Raw genomic sequence first — 18,045 nt, 5'->3', positions numbered from 1 at the left:
GATAGGAGCCCAAATTGACTGAAATAACTCAACAATGCTCACCATGCTCAATGTATTTCAAGTACAAAATACTGGTAAAATTTGTCTCTAGACTGGTAATCTTTTTAACAATTTTAAACACGCATTGGGCTTTCTGTTTCCTGGACACTGCTATACAATAGCACTGAGCAGCAGTTGTACAGAGAAGGTGGTATATTCTAAGTGCCCAGTTTAAGACAAGGCATTATCCGCTGTGTCTCTCATCCTGCAGAAATACTCTCCTGGGACAGTGAAATTCTTGAACAAGGCAGCTGTGGAAGCTATTTCTATAACTTGATATCATAGGTGTTACTCTATGACTAAAACATGCATCCTGTTTTTAAACAGGAGAAGGGATCAACTGCATTAAGCTGATGAGGGTTAGACAAGGAAAAAGACTTCTTCAGAAGACTACTTTTTCAGTAGCCCTGCTTTCCTAAGAAGACTTCTTCTGAAGACTGCTTTATCGGTAGCCCTGCTTTCCTACCTACTCCAGATCTTTGCAGCTCCATTTAGGATAAAATTCTCTTCTCTTTGCATAGGTTTGTGATCTTCAGTGAAGTCATGATCCTCTGTTTATGACAAGCCTGATAACAAAACTATTTTAGCCTATACAGCCAGGGGATCAGCTAAGAACAAGACTGATGACATTTGGTGCTGTACAAGTGTATCAGCACATGGGCAGTGCTCCTCTGATACTTTGTCTGAGAACAGGAGGAAGAAACCCCACCTGAATCCCTCTACCCTGCTGCCGAAGGGAGGAGGTGTACTGGTATCCAGTTCTGGAGAAGGGGATGGGAGATGGCGCAGAAGCTGTGAGTGTCAGGGCAAAAGACTAGGATCATAATGGTGTCCATTTCTATTTCTTTGCTGCCACTTCTTCCCCCCCCCACCCAGTAGCGATGGTTCTGTTCACACTGCTACACATCATGCAACACCACCAACTCCAGCAGCTTTGGTAGGGTAGCAGGGCGGGTCAGGCAGCTTGTTGAAATAATCAAGCTGCCTTCCTTGCTCGTAAATTGCCTCTAAATATTTCCTTCATCAAGCCTGGGTTTTGTTTTGGGGTGGTTTGGGGTTTTTTTTGTTCCTGTGGATTAAAATTGTTTAATAGAGGTAAGCTGCAGCATACTGAACTACCTGTTTCCATCCACGAGAAGTCTTTGGTCTTGCGATTTTCTTTGGGATATTTGGGGGTTGTCCCGAATCCCTCACCCCTAATTTGGAAGCTGCCGGTTCAGACTTTACTTTTGCTTTTACACTTCGGCAAGCGGGCTACCTAGACAGCAGTGAGTGCTATAACTCTATTCAGCAGCACAGCAATGCTCCCACTGAAGCGTCAAAAGGCTGGGTTGCGCATGAGTCTTGGGAAGTTCCTAAAAGTGATGGGTAGAGGAGAGGTAGATGGACACTAAGGGGGGAAAAAGGCCACTAGGTAACAAACCAGTCTTGCCAGGAGTTTCATGATCTCTGGACAGCAGCAATAGTACCTGTCCACTCTGATGTCTGCCTTAGGCCAGCCCTGGACCTGGCTTTGCAATAGCAAGTGATGCTTCGTAGTTCATGGAGAGGGAAAGGACAGTGCAAATAAGGGCAGAAATTGCTGTGTGCTTGCTGCAGTGATAAACTGGGGTCATGCTGTAAGACAACTCCAGACAAACTAGTGCCAACCGCATCTGGAGGATGGCCATTTGTCTGGCATCCATAAAAGCACAGCAAAACTCGTGTAAAGACAAGTTGCCCTTTAGAACTAGCACAGATCCTTCCAGAGCTGCACGTAGTTCAACACCAGAAGGCAGCCAAGCCCAAACCTCGGGATGCTTAGGCATCCCAAGGTCTGGAGTTGTGAGTGCATAGGCGACTTGGTAGTATTTTAGGTTAACACAACCTCAACCCATTGCTGGAGTTGAAATGAGGCATGTTTGCACAGCTTTTGCTCATTTTTTTGTACTGGTGAGCAGCTTAGCTGGAGACTTCTGTGCTGGACTGCTGTTGCTTCTGCCATTTTTGCTTAAGGCAATAGCAAAGCAATCTGCATGTGGTAAACAAACCGGAGAAGAATAGCCAGAATTTTAGGCGCTCTCTTCCCTCCTGGCAACTCCATTCCACTAGCACAAATATTTCATGACCACTTGGGATGACTCTATAACCATTGGTGAGTTTGGGGGTGGTTGTGGTTTTTTACGCTATTTTTTTTCCTCAGAAGCAAAGCCTAAAAAATTGAATGTAAAGCTCTGCTGCATGTAAACTTCCCGTCACCTTTACCAGTCAGATCTCCCTGTCCTGGAGGAGGCAGGGGGTGCTTGGCTTTCTCTTTTCTTTTTAAATTATTTATCCATACTTATTTATCACTTCTCCAAAGTCTCTCAAGAGAAAAAATCCTGTGTTCTCCAACAGCTCTCATCCTGCAGCCAACGCAGGAAACATCCAAGTGCAGAGAACCTGCCTTCCTGAAGCACTGTTTATGTCCATATGGATTGTTTTATTGCAAGAGCGTGGTGCTGCTTACCTGCAAAATTTTGTCAAGACATCACCTCACGCATCTTGGTGACATCTACATACGAGGATGCCAAAGCCCCACCCTGGGCGCCTTGCTGCTCGAGCTGCGTGCGCTGCCCTGGCTCGTGTGGACTGTGCACCTGGCAATGGGAACTGCATGCTTCAACAAGGTTTAATTTAACGATGGAGATGTTTCATTTGCCTTCAAATGGCACTGCAAAAGAACATGTATTGTGGGATTTCAATGTTCTGTGTTGCTTTTGTACTGCTTGCTTCACTCAATGCAAAGGCTTTTGCCCTGCAGTGCCTGGTTGTTTCTCCTTGCAGATGCAGAACAGGCTACAAAACTATAACCAAATATAAATTTAGCATTTGCAGTTTAATGTACAACATGTAACCCCATCAGCTTTCATACACCCAGATAACCTGGGGACAGCACAGGCTGGGCAGGACAGCCCACAGCACCTGAAGATTTTCTGGAAGACATAAACTCACATCTCTGCACGCTTTCCCGAGCGTGCCCTTCTTGCGGTGCTTGCACCTGCCTCCCTTTCACCTGTATCGTCCCCTGCATTCACCAGCTTTCCCCACACACACCTTCCAGCACCCCACAGGGGAAGGGGGCCCGGGCTGTGACAGGTTTGGCAGGAGCCCCGCTATTGCCCCCAGGCCGAAGGTTTGTTCTCTGTCCAGCGGCCCAGACTCCTATTCACCCCCAGCCCCTGGAGATGTGGGGTGGTCAGCCTGGGGCTGGCGTGGTGTCCCTGCAGGCACAGGGAATGGCACAGCCCCCCCTCCTGGGGAGCACTATGGCACCTCGTGAGGCTCCTCACAGGCCACAACAGGCTCAACTAACCCATCCCTCCTATTAAAACTATCTTATTTTATTGGGTCTTTCCCCCTTTTACAGACTATCCCACACAGCTTTCCTCCAAGAAGCTCCTTTGCTCGGGAAAGGCGCGTTTGGTGGGTCCAAGGCCGCGTAAGGGTGCTGACCGGGCCCTCTCCCTCACCCGCGGGAAGCGGCAACGCGCTGCGCTGCCTCTCCAAAGGAGGCGCGAATTAACCAAAACCAGCGAAACCGCCCTAAAACTGAAGACGGGGAGGGGGAAGTTCAGGTCAAGATTCCCCTTCCGCCCCCTCACGGGGCGGCGGCCGGGGCGGCTCCGCGCAGGCCGAGGCCGAGGTCTCTCCCCCTCAGGCCGCGCCGGGCGGGCACAAGGCGACTCGGCCCGGCCCGGAGAAGCTCCGCCCCGTCCCGCCAGTCTCGCTCCTCGCCCGAGGGATCGATTGGTTGAGCCTCTATTCCGACTGCACCTCGGGGAAGCGGCGAGCGCCAGAAACGTCCCCCAGGTGCTCTCCGCGGAGGAAGAGGCGTGAAATATCGCCTCACGCTCCGCCTGGCGCGGGAGCCGGGCGGTGGCCTGCCCCCTGGCGGGCCGCCGCGGCGCAGGGCGCTGAGGGGAAGGCGCGGCGGCCCGACCTTAACGGAAACGTTGGGCGAAGCGCTAATTAAAAGCGAGGCGTTGGTCGCCGGGAGCCAGCGAAGCTTCTCCCCTGGCACCCGTGGAGTGGGTAGGGGTGAGCTCCCACACGGGCACCGCTCCCAGAGGGCTCCGTGTGGAGTGGGGGTCGGCGATGGCCTAAACACCTGCTGGCGGGCCTATGGCTGACCACTGGTCATGGTGCTCTGCTGTCACGGAGCTTTGTTCGTTTGGGTTCTGTGAGGTGCCCCAGGTGCTGGAAAATGAAGATGGGATTTGGTGTAAATGTACGGTTCCGCCTCGCAGGCTCAAAGGACGGCATGGTAAAGGGCAGGGAGGTCGGGTGTGAGAAAGGAGGAAAACCAAACATTTTGGGTGAGGCTGCCGCGCTGCTGCCCTCGCAGCGTGGGTCTCAAAATGTTTCAGCCGTCACCTGAGGGCTGTGAGGAAGGTTTACGCTAATTTACTCAAATATCAAGGGGAACAGCTCTGGCAAGGTGGTGGTTTTCCCAGGATGAGGCTCCATCCCTCAGCACGCTCGCTGGGTGTGCTAACCCCTCAATTTCCCTAAATACTGGGAACTTGGCTATATCATTTGTGGTAGCGAAAGGCTGTATTTGTGTTTTCTCCTGCTCTTTTCACACAATTTTTCCCCTTGGCAGACTTTAAAGTGTGGTTGTTCAAACAGTGCTCTAGCAAACCAAATCTCACAAGCTGACGTTAACTAATTCACAATGAAGCTCGAGTCAAAATTTTAAAAGTAAAGTGTAGGTATCCCTATACCGGGCTCCCCAGAGGGGAAAACAGGGCACCGGGGTCTGTTCCCTGCTCTGGCTTCCAGTACTGCACAGCCACAGCAAAGCTGCATCTCTGGTGACTCAGTTTCCTTGTCTTAAATCAGGGTTAGAGGCAGTAGATTCTTTGGAAAACAGCTTGTACCCTGAGCAGTAATACATGAAGAAAATGGTAACAAGGAAGGGCCGTTCGTATGGATCCCATGGGCTCTAGTCCGGGCATGGAGTCAGGCACGTGGTGTCTCTGAAAGGCAGCTCTGCCCTGGCTGGAGATTTTCTCTTGTCCAGACCGAGACCAAACCCACGGACAGAGGCAGGACGCGCGGTGGACACAGGCCGACAAGGCCTGATGGCCAGCCGGAGATGGCCTCCCCCGGCGTGACCTGCACAGGCCTGGGCGGGAGGCACAGGGGAAGGGGCCAGAGTCCCCGATTCCTTCTCCCGGGGTCGGCGTGCCTCAGCCCCCGGCCCCCTCCCGGCCGGGACTTTGCTGTCACCGGGCAGGCCGGGACAGACTCGGACGCCATTTCGGCAGGCCCCGGCCCCGGCCGCATCTCCTCCCCGGGCCCGGGCGCTGGCTGGTGGCCGGGAGGAGGCCGACAACCGCAGCCTTATCAGCGCTCTGCAGGCCGGCTGGGCCCCGGGCCGCCGCGGGTCCCCGGTTGCCGGCCCATGGGCGGCGGCGGCGGCGGCTCGGAGGCGCCTCCTCCTCCTCCTCCTGCCGCAAGACCCGCGCGGCGGGGACCGGCAGCAGCAGCAGCTCCGCCGCACCGGCCGCATGGCGGGCTACCCGCCGCGCCTGCCCTGGCTGCTGCCGCTGCTGCGGCGGGCGGCGCCGCCCCCGCCCTGGGCTCGGGCCGCCGGCGGCACCGCCGGCCTCCGCGCCCCGCCGCGCCCGGCCAGCAGGTGCGGGACGTCCCCCCCTCTCCCGCCGCCGCCGCTGCCGCCGCCGTCAGGCCGCCGCCGCCGCCTCCTCCTCCTCCCGCCCGCGGCGGCGGGCAGCGCCCCGCGCTCGCTGAGCGCCTCCGGGGGCGCGGAAGGGCCGCCGCCGCCGCCGCGGGGGGCTGCGGGCGGCCCGCCGCTCTTCGAGGCTGGGAGGCTGCTGGCCCTGGCCCACCCCGAGCGCTGGAGACTGACAGGTACCGGCCGCGGCCCGGGGCCGCCGCGCCGGGGGCCGCCCTGGGGCTTTGTCCGAGCGGGGAGGGGGCGGCGGGGCGCCGCGGCCACGCCGGGCTCCCCTCGGCCCCGCTCCGGTCCCCCGCCCGGAGGGTCTCCCGGGGCCGAGGTAAGCGGCCTGAGCGGGGGTCCTGCCCCGCCGCCCAACCGCCTGGGGGAAGGGGGGGGGGGGGGGGGCGGCCCGAGGCCGGGGTGAAGGAGGAGGAGGGTATTTCCCTCCCGAACCGGAGCCATCTGGTAGCATCGGAGCACGACGTGGAGTCTTCGAGCGAGGCGAGCGTTCTGATGCCTGTAAAAAGCTACAAACGTGCATTCTGCACCCCTCTCCTCCTCCTCTTGCCACCTCTTAATTTGTCGTTGTTTTGAAGGGAAGGCAAAAGTTTGGGAAGTTAGAGGACTCTCCCATTTTGCTAGTAGTGTCGGTTAATGCCTCTGTGCTGCTGTTCAACGCTGGCTTCACAGGCAGCCTGCAATGAACTCAGGCCTGAGACTACATGGAACAAAGTAAAAGCGGGAATCCTGAGCTTTTTTAAAAAAAATAAATTGGAGCTCTGTCCCCCAAGAACTTCTTGCCTAACACTTTTGTGAGATATTTTGAAAACGATTTTTTTTTTTTTTTTTTTAGCGTCTATATGGTGAAGTCAAACACCACGGTTGCGTAAATTGTGCCCTTTACATGGTATTGTCTACGAAGAGTAGAAACAAAATTTTCTTCACATCGCTTCTTGTGCGGATAATAGTTGCTAGTAAGAAAACACTGTCAAATTACTACGCGGTTTGGTTTTTTTAAAACCACCTTTATGAGTGGACAGCACATGTGCTATCATGGCAGTGTGAGGCCTGCAGGCTTTTGCAAAAACTTGGGTAGTTCCCATGGAGTGAGTAAATGGTGTTCGAGAGATCAGAGGTGAAGTAGGTAGGCTTACATAAAGAGGTGGTTTTGAGAAATAGGAGGTACTTTGTACAAGATTTTATTCACAGTGGATAGTTAGCGAGCTTCGTTACATGTTGGCATTACGTAGCCAAAATAATTTGGATCCAAATGAATTTTTGTAAAAAATTAGAATTATTTCTATGTTGTTGAACACCTGTTTTATGCAGCTAATATCACCGTCTTGGGTGTGCAGAACAAAAGTGGGGGGAAATTGATGGGACAGGGCTGGATGGAGGGGGGAAAAGGTACAATGTTCAGTAAGGTTTCAGTCTTGTGCAGGCTTATTTTTCTTCACTAGCTTATGGACTAAAAAGTAAAAAGCCCTTTGCCAGTAACTAACCTTCCATCTATTCAGATTTTGGTGAAGAAGTGAGTATCTGATCAGATAGATTACCTTCTGATTTTATGGTGAAGTTCTTTGCTTTTCCCATTGAAATTGAAACAAATAAATAAATCAGTTATTTTAAGGATGGCTTTTAGGAGCCAAAGGCTCCTAACTAAGTATGAGCTTAATTTAGTTCCCTTTAATGGGCACTTGCTGTCAACTTGTTTATCACAGGCAGGGTACCGTATACTTGGTTGTAACTATGTTTCAAAATAGGGCTAAGTATCCTTAATCTGTGCAGTCTGCTCATGGTTTTATCTAAGTCAGTCGACTATCAGGGTTACTAAAAATCAGCTACATGCAGTTTTGTCTTTTGAGATAACAAAATGGCCTGAATTGAAGTTTAAAAACCCCACAACACAACAACTTGATGATATCAAATCATGAGGATGGAAAAAATATGCAAATGTAATAACTGCTTTTCAGTGTTCTGTTGGTCTTGGTTCTGTGAATTTACATGAAATTTTTCTTCTTTGTTGACATCATACTTAAGGGAGAACTTGTGTTGTTAAGTTGTAATTAAGTGGGAGGATGGAAAAGCTAACAAGTAAAATACTTCGGGTCATTATAGAGTGCAGGAATAACAAATGTGGGTAAAATGCCTTGTAGGTGGTTGTAGGGAAATCACATCTACCCATTTTTTCTAAAATATGTAAAAATAGTTTGTGTTTTGTTCCTGTTGCATCTTCGTACTGAGAAACTAGTCCTTAAAAACTCAGTATCTCTGTTTTCCCTGCATTCGAAGAAGGAGGAAGGTTAATGGTTTCACTGTATGAAACAATGAACCAAGGGTCAAACATTTAGTATCCTCTTCAAGTTCATGTAACTGGTAAAACAAATGCTGTGGGATCTCTTCAGAGGCTTACAGGTGCTGTTTCGTTCTGCGAGAAAGTTGAGCTCTTCCAGATCTTTTGCATTGGTAGTAGTTGGTAACATAAGTGTATAGCATTACCGCTGTGAAGTGATATGTGCCTTTTCTGTAATTCCATGTGGCACAGGTTGTGATATTCTGCTTATTGCAGTTGTACCTTGAAATTCACAGTCACAGAAGGTGAAGTTGTTGCAGTGATGGCAGCGGAGGCCTGGGAAGCAGAGGATGATTTGTGAGGAGGTTGAGCGAGACTAGGTTCACCCATCTTGGTGTGGTGGGGAAATGGTGTCAGCTGAGGAGGTACAGGTACAGAGGTGAAGGTGACCTGCTCCTGTTGTGTCTGACACCAAAAGAGACAGTCACATCTTGTTTTACACAGGGCCTCTTCACCATCTGCTGGCTCAGGAAGAAGCAGTTTGCTCTCGTCAGGAGTTCCAACGCCTCCAGCACGCAGCACCCCTTGCAATACTCTCCTTGCAGAAGGAGGTTCTGACCCTCCGGAGCCTCTTAAGAATGAAAATAAATGTACCAAATATCTTACTGCCCCCCCCCCCCCCCCCCCCCACCCCCAAAAAAAAAAAAAATCAGTTTAATATGTTCCATGTTTCATGTCCAGTTACTTCTAGAGCTGGGTAGAGTTGCGAATATGTTGTGAACAGGACATATGTGTTAAATTTTGTTGTTCTTACTTAAAGTGGTAAAAAGCTGGCTAAATGCTATGATGGGAATTCACTGTTAGTGGCCACAATTTTGTGTAGTTTGTAATTAGGAGTTTGTAAATTCTGTAATACCTCCCAGGTTTAACATAGGGGAGAAGTAATTTTCATGAATTCTTTGGCTGATCCTGTGCAGTCAGATCAGGTAAACCTGTGTCTTCAGTTCAGTTCCATTCCCAGGGAAGAGGACAGGGCCATTGTTGAAATTATTAAATCCTGCTGTGTGTGCGAGGCTACAAAAATGCCTTTTCAAAACGATCCCTTTTATTTCCTCCAGCATCCTTGTTTTTCCCTGTGAGAATCTGTCTGTTGCACTTTATCCAAACCACACTCAAAGGAAACAATAGTTCTATTGAATTGTAAAGTAAGCACAAGGAACTCTGAAATTTTTAATCCAATAGCAAAGTGTGCCCTTTTCCTGTATAACACTTCCTGCACACTGAGTAAGAAGGCTTGTTTTGTACACAGGTCTTCTCTAGAGATGTGCAAAAAGTGTTATTTCAGTAGTTTTAGAATTTTGGGCATAATTTCTAATAGCTGTTTTCCTATAGGTTAAAATTTGCTGTTAAATCAGAAGCCCACTGCCTTATTCATAATCTGATTTTTCTGTGCTTTGAAGTTACACCAAGTAATGCACTTTCTCATCCTTGAACAAGAAAGACTGCATTGCTGTAGAATTATCTTTTGTAGTTTCTAATAAGGAATAAATGTCTATAAAAACAATTCTTAAAGAAATGCATTTAAAAAAACCCAAAATGTTTTACCTAAGACTACCTGAATTTTTTAGGTGTATTCTTTGTAATGGAGTTCAGAAACGATTTTAATAATTCATTTGATTGGGGATGATTGGGGTGGTGAACAACTTCAAATTTTTTTGTGCAAGATGCAGCTAGAAATGTAGAATGCATCAGCTGTGAGTATTGCTACTAGAAAGTCATGCTTTCGGTTATTTATACTTGTACAAGCTGACATTTCTTATGTCAAGTACTTGAGTAGGAGTATCTTTGAAAACTTCAGTTATGTTAGGAAATTAAATTGGGCAAATACTATGTATTTAGTTTATAGTAACATTTAAATGACTTAATTTTGAAACTTTTGCTCTGTAGCATGAGTCTGAACATCAACAGACAAGCCACACATTGTTAAGGATATGCTTTTCCCACCTCCATTTAAAAGTTTATTAAAGTCAGACAAGTGGCATCTCTCTGAAAAATCAGTTTTCATACACCCATTCCAACCTTGACAGTGAGTCAAATTAATTGCAGTGTGCACAATGGGAAGGAAGCCAGTGGGAGCAGAGGCAAGGCTTATAAGCACTAGAATACCCTTCTCTTTGGAACCTGGATTGAACCCCAGTCTTGTAAATCTTGCTGTTCCTGTGCTGTCACCCTGTAGCTGGGAAATTCCTGGCCAAAATTTGGGTTCACCTCTTAAGTCCACGTACATGGCCACTGTTTTTTGTTACTGTATTTAGTTACTGTGAAGTGGTTCCGATCATTTGAAAGCAACTCAACAACCACACTTAACTTGAATTTTCTGAAGGCAGTTCTTGTGGTTTTAAGATCATAATTCCTACATGTGTGGTATATACAAGGGTAACTTACTCATTGTTTTCTCATGTGCAGTGTGCCTTTTGTAGAAATGAAAAAGGCTACATGTTTTTTTGTTGTTTCCCCCCTAGTTTTTCTTCTGATTTTGTCAGTGTTTGGTATGAAACTCACAAAAGGTCCAAGCAACCTTGTAGCTTTATCACAAAAAGTTTGCTTTTCTGTGGCTAGCTGGTGACAGTTCCTTATTTTAAATTGGTGGTGAACTGTTAATGAAACTGCTTATGTAAGACATTGCAGAAATGGTAGCTGCTGACCACTGTGATCTGTTAGGTGCTTACAACTTAATTTCTCTGCGGAATGTTTTTGCTGCATTATTTGTATAAATTGTGAAGATAGAAGGAATCATAGCTAGATTGGTCTGACATAAAGACTGTATTCTACACAAAATAGATATGAACAAGTTAAATGCTTTAATTTTAAACGCACGGTTAAAAAAAAAAAAGAAGCTACACTCTCTCCTGCAAACCTAGAGTTATTTTATTACTTTCTAACATTTGGTGGTTAGAAACGGCTGATTTTTATGGGTGAGGAAAATCAATATAATGAGAAAATACAACAGACATTTTAAAATACTTTGTCTTTGAAAGGAATTCTGGTTTCTAAATATCTCCATCTGAATACTATGAGTGCGCAATTAGTGGTTTATGCTATTTTAACATGTTGTGATAAAACACAGAAATTACTAGGATTTTCTTACTTTTCTGAGTAAGCCCTATACTTCTGCTGTATCTGAACTACAGACTGGTTCATTGTCCTGAAACAGTAGTCCAGGGAAGCTGTTGAAAACATTCAGAGGATTCTAGCCTGGCTATATGAGCCATCCTTTTATTGTGGGTTTTTGCAGGATAGTAAGCTTTTAGAAATAAAAATTATAGCATTCCCCTTCCCCCCACCCTGAACTGCTTTTACATTTTGGGTGTGGGTGATTTGGGTGTAGTTCTCCAAATATTTTTCCACAATGGCCAAAAAAAAAAAAAAAAAAAAGTGAAAAAAGAAAAATTTCAATGGGTTCTTAAACAGGCCTGTTTTCGATGAGCTGGTTTTGGGTGTCTTAAAAAGACTAGCTTGTGGTACTGTTTGTATTGATAATAACAATTTGCAAAACAGAGATACCATCTTTCTTAACAGAAAGTGAAGATACTTGCTTACAGTCAGAGTCGAGCCTCCATCTTTGCTTTCAAGCAGAGTTTTGCACAGCTCTGCGTAGGCCTTCCGCCAGGCTGTGTGCCTTGCTACCTCTTCCTCCTTCTCTCCTGTGCAAAGTGGCAGTCTTGTTTGCTCTTCCCTTTCTTGGGCTTCCTCAAATCACTGTTTTCTGCTCTGCCTGGAGGGGCACTTATTAAATATCTTCTCTGAGAGCTCTTCTGACAAACCCTCTATAGCCTACTCTGTAAAGGCTCCTTGACGTTTTGTTTGCTCTATAGCAAAGGACTCCTGGCAGGTCTGTCCTGGTTGATCACAGGACCCTCACTGAGGAGCTACCCAGGGTGATCTCTGTCAACCCTGAACTCCTCATCGTTTCAAAGAGCAGGCTTTCTTCAAGGTGATAGACTTCTGTAGGTTGCATCGTGTAAATGTTGTGAGCATGAGAGATTAATCTGGAGCTCGCTCCTGTGCTGGTATCTCACTGTGCCCTCCAAACCCTGGATGCTAGTCTTGTTCTTGAGATATTATCTTGTTCTTGAGATATTATCTCAAAGGTACTGTTTGTCTCTCTTGTTTAATTATGTCCCACGGCCGTTTTCTGCAACTGTTAATTTCTCCAAACTGTTGTATAATCCTGGTCAGTCAGATGACCCACAGTATGCCAGCCTTTTCATGAGCTGTCTTGAAGATATTTTCAGTAAGTTGTGCAACTGTATTATTATTGTACCAAAGAAAACAGTCTTTGCCATTTGAAAACCCAAACTGCTTTTTCGTGCTTGAAAAAAATAACAAAAGAAAAAGCACCACAGATTCAATGACCACATCAGACTGTCTATAGAATATTCCTATAAACATTTTCTAAAAACTGTGATCATCACTGGAAATAGTAACTTGCAAGATTCAGTATATTGACAATACCTGCAAATTAAGACAACTCCACTCAAAAAGCTAGCAGCTTTCCAGAATGCACCAGGAATGCAGTATACAACCATGCCATCAGACACGAACTGTATTTTTTTTCTGAGCACAGTATGACAGTTGTTCTTAATAATGTAAGGACGATGATTCTAAAAGGTTCTTCTTGCATAATAATAGGTGCAGTCCAGATATTTAAGACGGAAAGAAAACCACACCAGTCATACCTAACATAGAACTATACAGAACATTCTTAAGTGCTTACAGTGTACTCTGGAAGAAGATTCTCTCTTGAAATAAATATTTGTAGAACTGTCGCTTTGCAGGGTTGATACTAGTCCTTCAACCTCCCTATATTAATCCAAAACAAATTTCTTGTGGGCCAGGGTTCACCTAATGGAAATGGACTTTACCTAACCAATAAATATAAAATTTATCAGTGCATCTTTCTCCCACAAAAGAACAACTGAAGAGCCCAATCCCTGTGCATGCATATGAGAGAATGCAGTAGACTTTATTCATCACTCCAAATGCCCTTGTGGAAATCTGTGTTAAGCTAAAAAAGTCATTGTGTCTTAGAATAAAACTACACAGATAACTGGTAAAGGACAGGCATTCTTAGTTACTGGTAGAAGGGTACTTCTCACAAATCCAAAGCTTGTTTTGTGACCTGCCAGCCCTGATCTTCAAATGAAACTGGTAAAATACTTACAAGATTCTGGGAGGTAGCATTCATAACCTTACTGAATAGTAAAAACTATGCTGTGTTACCATGCACTGCCAAACATCATCATTACCTTATTTTTCTGTTCTTCATTGTCTTGAATGACCTTAATTCATCTGAGGTCAAATTTTTATGTATTTGTGTTTAAAATAGCCCTTCCCCCAACAGGCTTGCAAGCAGTTTTTTTGGCTTTGAACACTTCCACATACTGTACTGGGTGAGAAGTATGCTCTGGTAAGAACCAGCAAAATTAGAAATTTTCACTCACGTGGTGGTGTTCTTGCATGTAGAAAATTGGTTTATGACTCTCTGGAGTCACTTAGTCCATGTTCTGAAGAGAGGTTTCCGATAGCTCTGCCCAATTACTGCTTGTAAGTGTCCTGGTTTATCAGTTGGTAACCAATTCCTTGCACCTGAATACATCTACTATGAAATGAAGTTGCAGATCTGCTGTCAAGAAACAAGCCCACAGTAGCCTTGGCAGAGAGCATGTTGGTCTTAATAGTGATAAAGACATCACTTTGTCTGTGCAGTGATCTGGATTTCTGTGCAGGCAGACAAGCAAATTGTTTGCCTAACGTTTCCAGGAGGACTGCTCAGCTGCTGCCGCAGCCAGCTTGCCTTGTCTTTGCTTCTGTTGCCACTTTGATGTAGCCCTGTTTTTTTAAGTTCCACTTTATTTTCATCTCATAGCCTACAAAACAGATTTACTCTAAAAAATAAAGCTTCCAAAATATACTCTTTTGTTTGACATAGTTTTCTGGGTAACAGAGTAAGCTATGTGAAACTAATACTATAAGGTTTACTCTGACCTTTTTTCTGTCAGTAACAGCCTTCAGTGTCACTGAAATGTCTTCATATCTGGTTGCTGAACACCTCATACTCCTCCCTTTAGCCAGTTATCACAATGACAGCTCTTCTTTGAATGAGGAGATAGAACAAGTATTTGCTGGTTCCTATTTCTTCAATTAGTCAACAGTTTAAAAAAAAAAAAAAAAGCAACAGCTTGGCATCTGTGCTATTTTCTAGTTGTTCTGGTATAATCAAAGTGAGAGTTTCAATTAGGGAACCTTATTTTGCATGTGATTTGTGATTAAAATAATAAAGACAGGTATATTGCTTAAGGAGAAAATTAAGTGACATCTGGATGATATAAGCTTTCATCTTCAGGACTGCATTGTTCCAATATATTATTGACACTTTGTCAAATGTTTAAGTAGTTTAGTAGTCTTCAGTTCAGTTTATGTACTAGTATTTACTTTTAGTTCAGTTAAGGCTGTTGGAAGTAATTACAGTAAAACCCATGAAGAAGAGCTGAAGGTAAATCCAAGCCAGGAAGGCTGTACCACCAAACAGAGACATAAGGGATTTTTAGCCATACAGTCCATTTATATATGCAGTTCATATGTCCAGTTCCATCCATAACTGCGAAATTGTCTGGATTAGTGGAGACTTGAGCTGCCGTGCAGCTTATAAGCAATGTTTTGGCCATCTCCAGCTGCCTTATAGACCAGCTTTTCCTGAAAGGAGATGACCTGGCTTTTGTTGGATTTTTCCCTGTTGCTTCACAGCTTGAATACATTGGTGCAGCCAGCCTGTTAATAAGGTCAATCATTCTTACAAAGTTTCAGCTAGTAAATAATATGCTTATGAGATGTGTTGATGGCATCAGAAAGCAGGATGGCAGCAGGAAGTCTTTCCCTTTCTGCTCTGGCTTCTTATGCTTTCTATAGCTTCAAGTTAAGGTCCCGAGTCCTTTATCTTTCATATGCTTGCTGGCCTGAGTGTAACATAATGGAAAGATCACGAAGAAATCTTGAATAAGAACGACAGGCTGCAGGTTGGATGCAACAGCAAGGATAAAGCTTGTTTGGGCAGTGTGTGGAGCTCTCCCAGGACTGCTCGGGGGGGCTGCAATGAAGGTGCAGAGAAGAGTTTGCTTCAGGAGGTGGCAGGTATGCATTTTTTTGTACCCCAAATAAATGCACAGCTGTATTTACACTTCAAGTAAAAACTGAAAGCTTTCCACTTGTGTGTGGAGGTGGTAAAAGGTATCAAACCGTCTGTGGCAGATGTTAGAAATACTGCTTACAGCCACGCGCTGCTGGGAGGCTCTCTGCTGTCTGCATCACAGAAGTGATACAAGAAGCTCACTAGAATGGAACTAAAACTCAGACAACTTCAGGATTTTCAGTACAGTGTCTTTTTGCCTTTAAAGACATTATCTGCTAGTAGTTTTGTAGCAATCCTATGAATGGTTGCTTTAAGTGTGGGGTCGGCTGTTGGAAGATTATACTGTATAAATGGCATTGTTTGTTGTGGTTCAGTGGTTCTCATATCAAGTTTGTTCAGTTTTCATTTAAGATGGGGTTTTTCCTAGCTCTCAGCCTGGCTTGCCTTTTCAGAACCAAGCTGTGTCCTTAGCTCAAGAAATTTCTTTGCAGATTAACGTTCAAAAGGCTAACTCTTGGTCCAGTGCGATTTTCATACTCTCTGTGATACAGTGTCAAATCAAGTCACGCAGGTTGTTCCACAGCTGACCTTGCACATGGAATTCAAGAGCTCTGCTCATCAGCAAATGTACTTCTAATTCAAACTTATGTTATGTTTCTTTTAGACCAACAATAGTGAAGAGTAAAACAAAACAAATGTATATAAATTTTCCAGTCAAGAGTAAATCAAAAGCTTTTTTGTTGGTTTTTTCCCCCCAATAAAATAGCATGTTTTAGATGGTTCTCCGATCAGATCTTTACTTCAGTCCGTTGCTATCTCAGAAATAGACCATTGGAAGCTATAATACAGTAACAAGCATGAATAATAAAAACCAAACCAAACAGGAGTTGAAGGATTATATGTGAGATATGGAAAATTTGGTAACTGTTAATGCTTTCTAAGGATGACATCTGTGAAAAGTTAACCTTGTTGGATGGTGCTATGTAAGGTTAGACAAGAGAAGCAATTCCAGGACTGATTGTATAGAGAGGCTTTCAGGATCTTAAAATGTGCCTTGCCCAAGTTAATTTATACAGTGACTTAAAATAGCCCATTCAGAACTAGGCCTAAAAGAACACTGATTATTTAATACTGGCACTCGCAAGCTTAATAGAAATTTCAAGTGAAAAATTATTTCATATATACTATTAATGATCCTGCAAATTCAGAATAATTTTCCTGTCCTTTTCCTTGTTGATTTGCAGCTGCTGTTGGCTTTCTGACAGTTTCCAGTGTCATTACCATGTCAGCCCCCTTCTTTCTGGGGAAAGTTATTGACATTATTTATACAAACCCCAGTGAAGAATTCACTGACAGCCTGACCAGCCTGTGTGCCTTGCTGAGTGGAATCTTTCTATGTGGTGCTGCTGCTAATGCTACTCGTGTCTACCTCATGCAGACTGCAGGTAAAAACAGAAGCAAAAAGTGGTACTGAGAGTCACCTTATTTCACAGTCAGGATATCTAATGATCCGAAATAAATTCTTGGCACGGGCTGAGAGATCCTCTTGGAATCAGTAGCTTTTATAACCAGGTCAAAGGTAAACTAATAGTGCAAACATAAGTATGCTGGAATAATTGTTCATTTTTATTTACTGTTACATGACATCTTAAAGCTCACTCTCTTCTGGTATATTAAAACTCTGTAATGTGACTTGTTCAGTGCTGCGTAATCCTGTGATTTTTATATTGTTGGTGTCTGTGTAAAGTCTTGTGTGCCATGCTTCACTGACTTCTGTTTCTGACAGGACAAAGAATTGTGAAGCGTTTGAGAACAACCTTGTTCTCCTCTATTCTGAAGCAAGAAACGGCTTTCTTTGACAAGACCAGAACAGGAGAGCTGATAAACCGCTTATCTTCGGATACAGCCCTCTTGGGCCGTTCAGTGACTGAAAACCTTTCAGATGGGCTCCGGGCAGGAGCACAGGCATCTGTGGGGGTTGGAATGATGGTATGGTGGTCTCTTCCCTGCTTGTCACTTCTTGTAGTTTCAAGTTTGTTTCAGTTCTGTTAAGTAATGGGTGAATGTGATTCAGTACAGAAACTGAATGTGTGTTCTTGGATACAAGTGTATTTCACTGGTTATCTACAATAACTTTTAAGTACTGCCTTGCAATAGATGATGTGCCTGTAGCCACTTGATGTTTACTCACAGGCCAAAATATGGAGAATGAAGGTTTGAAATGAACTACTGTTGCTGCCCAAATTTATCAAGGAAAGTATAGTAGGCAAATAGCTTAACTCTGTTCTTACTGAAGATATTAAAATCAGTGATAACGTTCCCATGCTTGTAGGTAAAATAGGGTGTGAAGGGACTGATGTAAAAGTCATTGGTGTTGGTTGATTCTGGTTAAGGCCTAGGTGAGCAAAGGCAACACCGAATATCAAACTACTGCCGAGGATTTTTATAAGTGTTAGTCTTTCTGCTTTAGTCCGTTGGTAAAGAATATATTTAGGTAGGAAGCATGTTAATGAAGGCTTCAGTGCAGTGCATCAGTTCCCTTGAAGTTTTTGGTGGCATTAATTTTGTTAGGTTTATCTGAGAAAAGATACGTTGGTGGCAATCATCTTAAATGAAGGTGTGGTAATTTCTGCTGTCTACCTGGAGTTAAAAACAGATAGCAAAATAAAAATAAGCTTCCAATATTGATGTTATTAGAAACTGTTAAGAGTTTCCATTATGAAGCTTTAAAGCTTTAATACTTTGTCACTGATAGGAATTATGGCTTTCTGTATTTATCTAAGCAAATAGAGTCTACCATAGATAAAATAGAATAACTTT

The 18,045-nt window shown here is 44.8% G+C and overlaps 3 protein-coding genes across 5 annotated transcripts in view; 1 reads left to right on the top strand and 2 right to left on the bottom strand.

Annotated features, from left to right (window-relative positions):
* Positions 1–18,045, bottom strand: part of EGLN1 (egl-9 family hypoxia inducible factor 1) — a 595,298-nt gene that overhangs the window by 142,364 nt on the left and 434,889 nt on the right. The window lies entirely within an intron of this gene.
* Positions 1–18,045, bottom strand: part of RAB4A (RAB4A, member RAS oncogene family) — a 471,873-nt gene that overhangs the window by 329,589 nt on the left and 124,239 nt on the right. The window lies entirely within an intron of this gene.
* Positions 5,559–18,045, top strand: part of ABCB10 (ATP binding cassette subfamily B member 10) — a 28,403-nt gene continuing 15,916 nt past the window's right edge. The window contains exons 1-3 of one of the 3 annotated variants that reach the window (XM_049831351.1): positions 5,559–5,934; positions 16,470–16,670; positions 17,012–17,214. In XM_049831351.1, the coding sequence (XP_049687308.1) occupies positions 5,574–5,934; positions 16,470–16,670; positions 17,012–17,214 (765 nt within the window). In that variant the 5' untranslated portion in view covers positions 5,559–5,573. Of the gene's footprint in view, positions 5,935–8,760; positions 15,853–16,469; positions 16,671–17,011; positions 17,215–18,045 lie in introns of those variants that run through there. The other 2 variants (XM_049831352.1, XM_049831353.1) reach the window with 2 other exon arrangements.

This window comes from Accipiter gentilis, chromosome 28, assembly GCF_929443795.1.
Source record: "Accipiter gentilis chromosome 28, bAccGen1.1, whole genome shotgun sequence".
Classification (NCBI taxonomy): domain Eukaryota; kingdom Metazoa; phylum Chordata; class Aves; order Accipitriformes; family Accipitridae; genus Astur; species Astur gentilis.
This window is presented reverse-complemented; position numbering and strand designations above follow the sequence as displayed.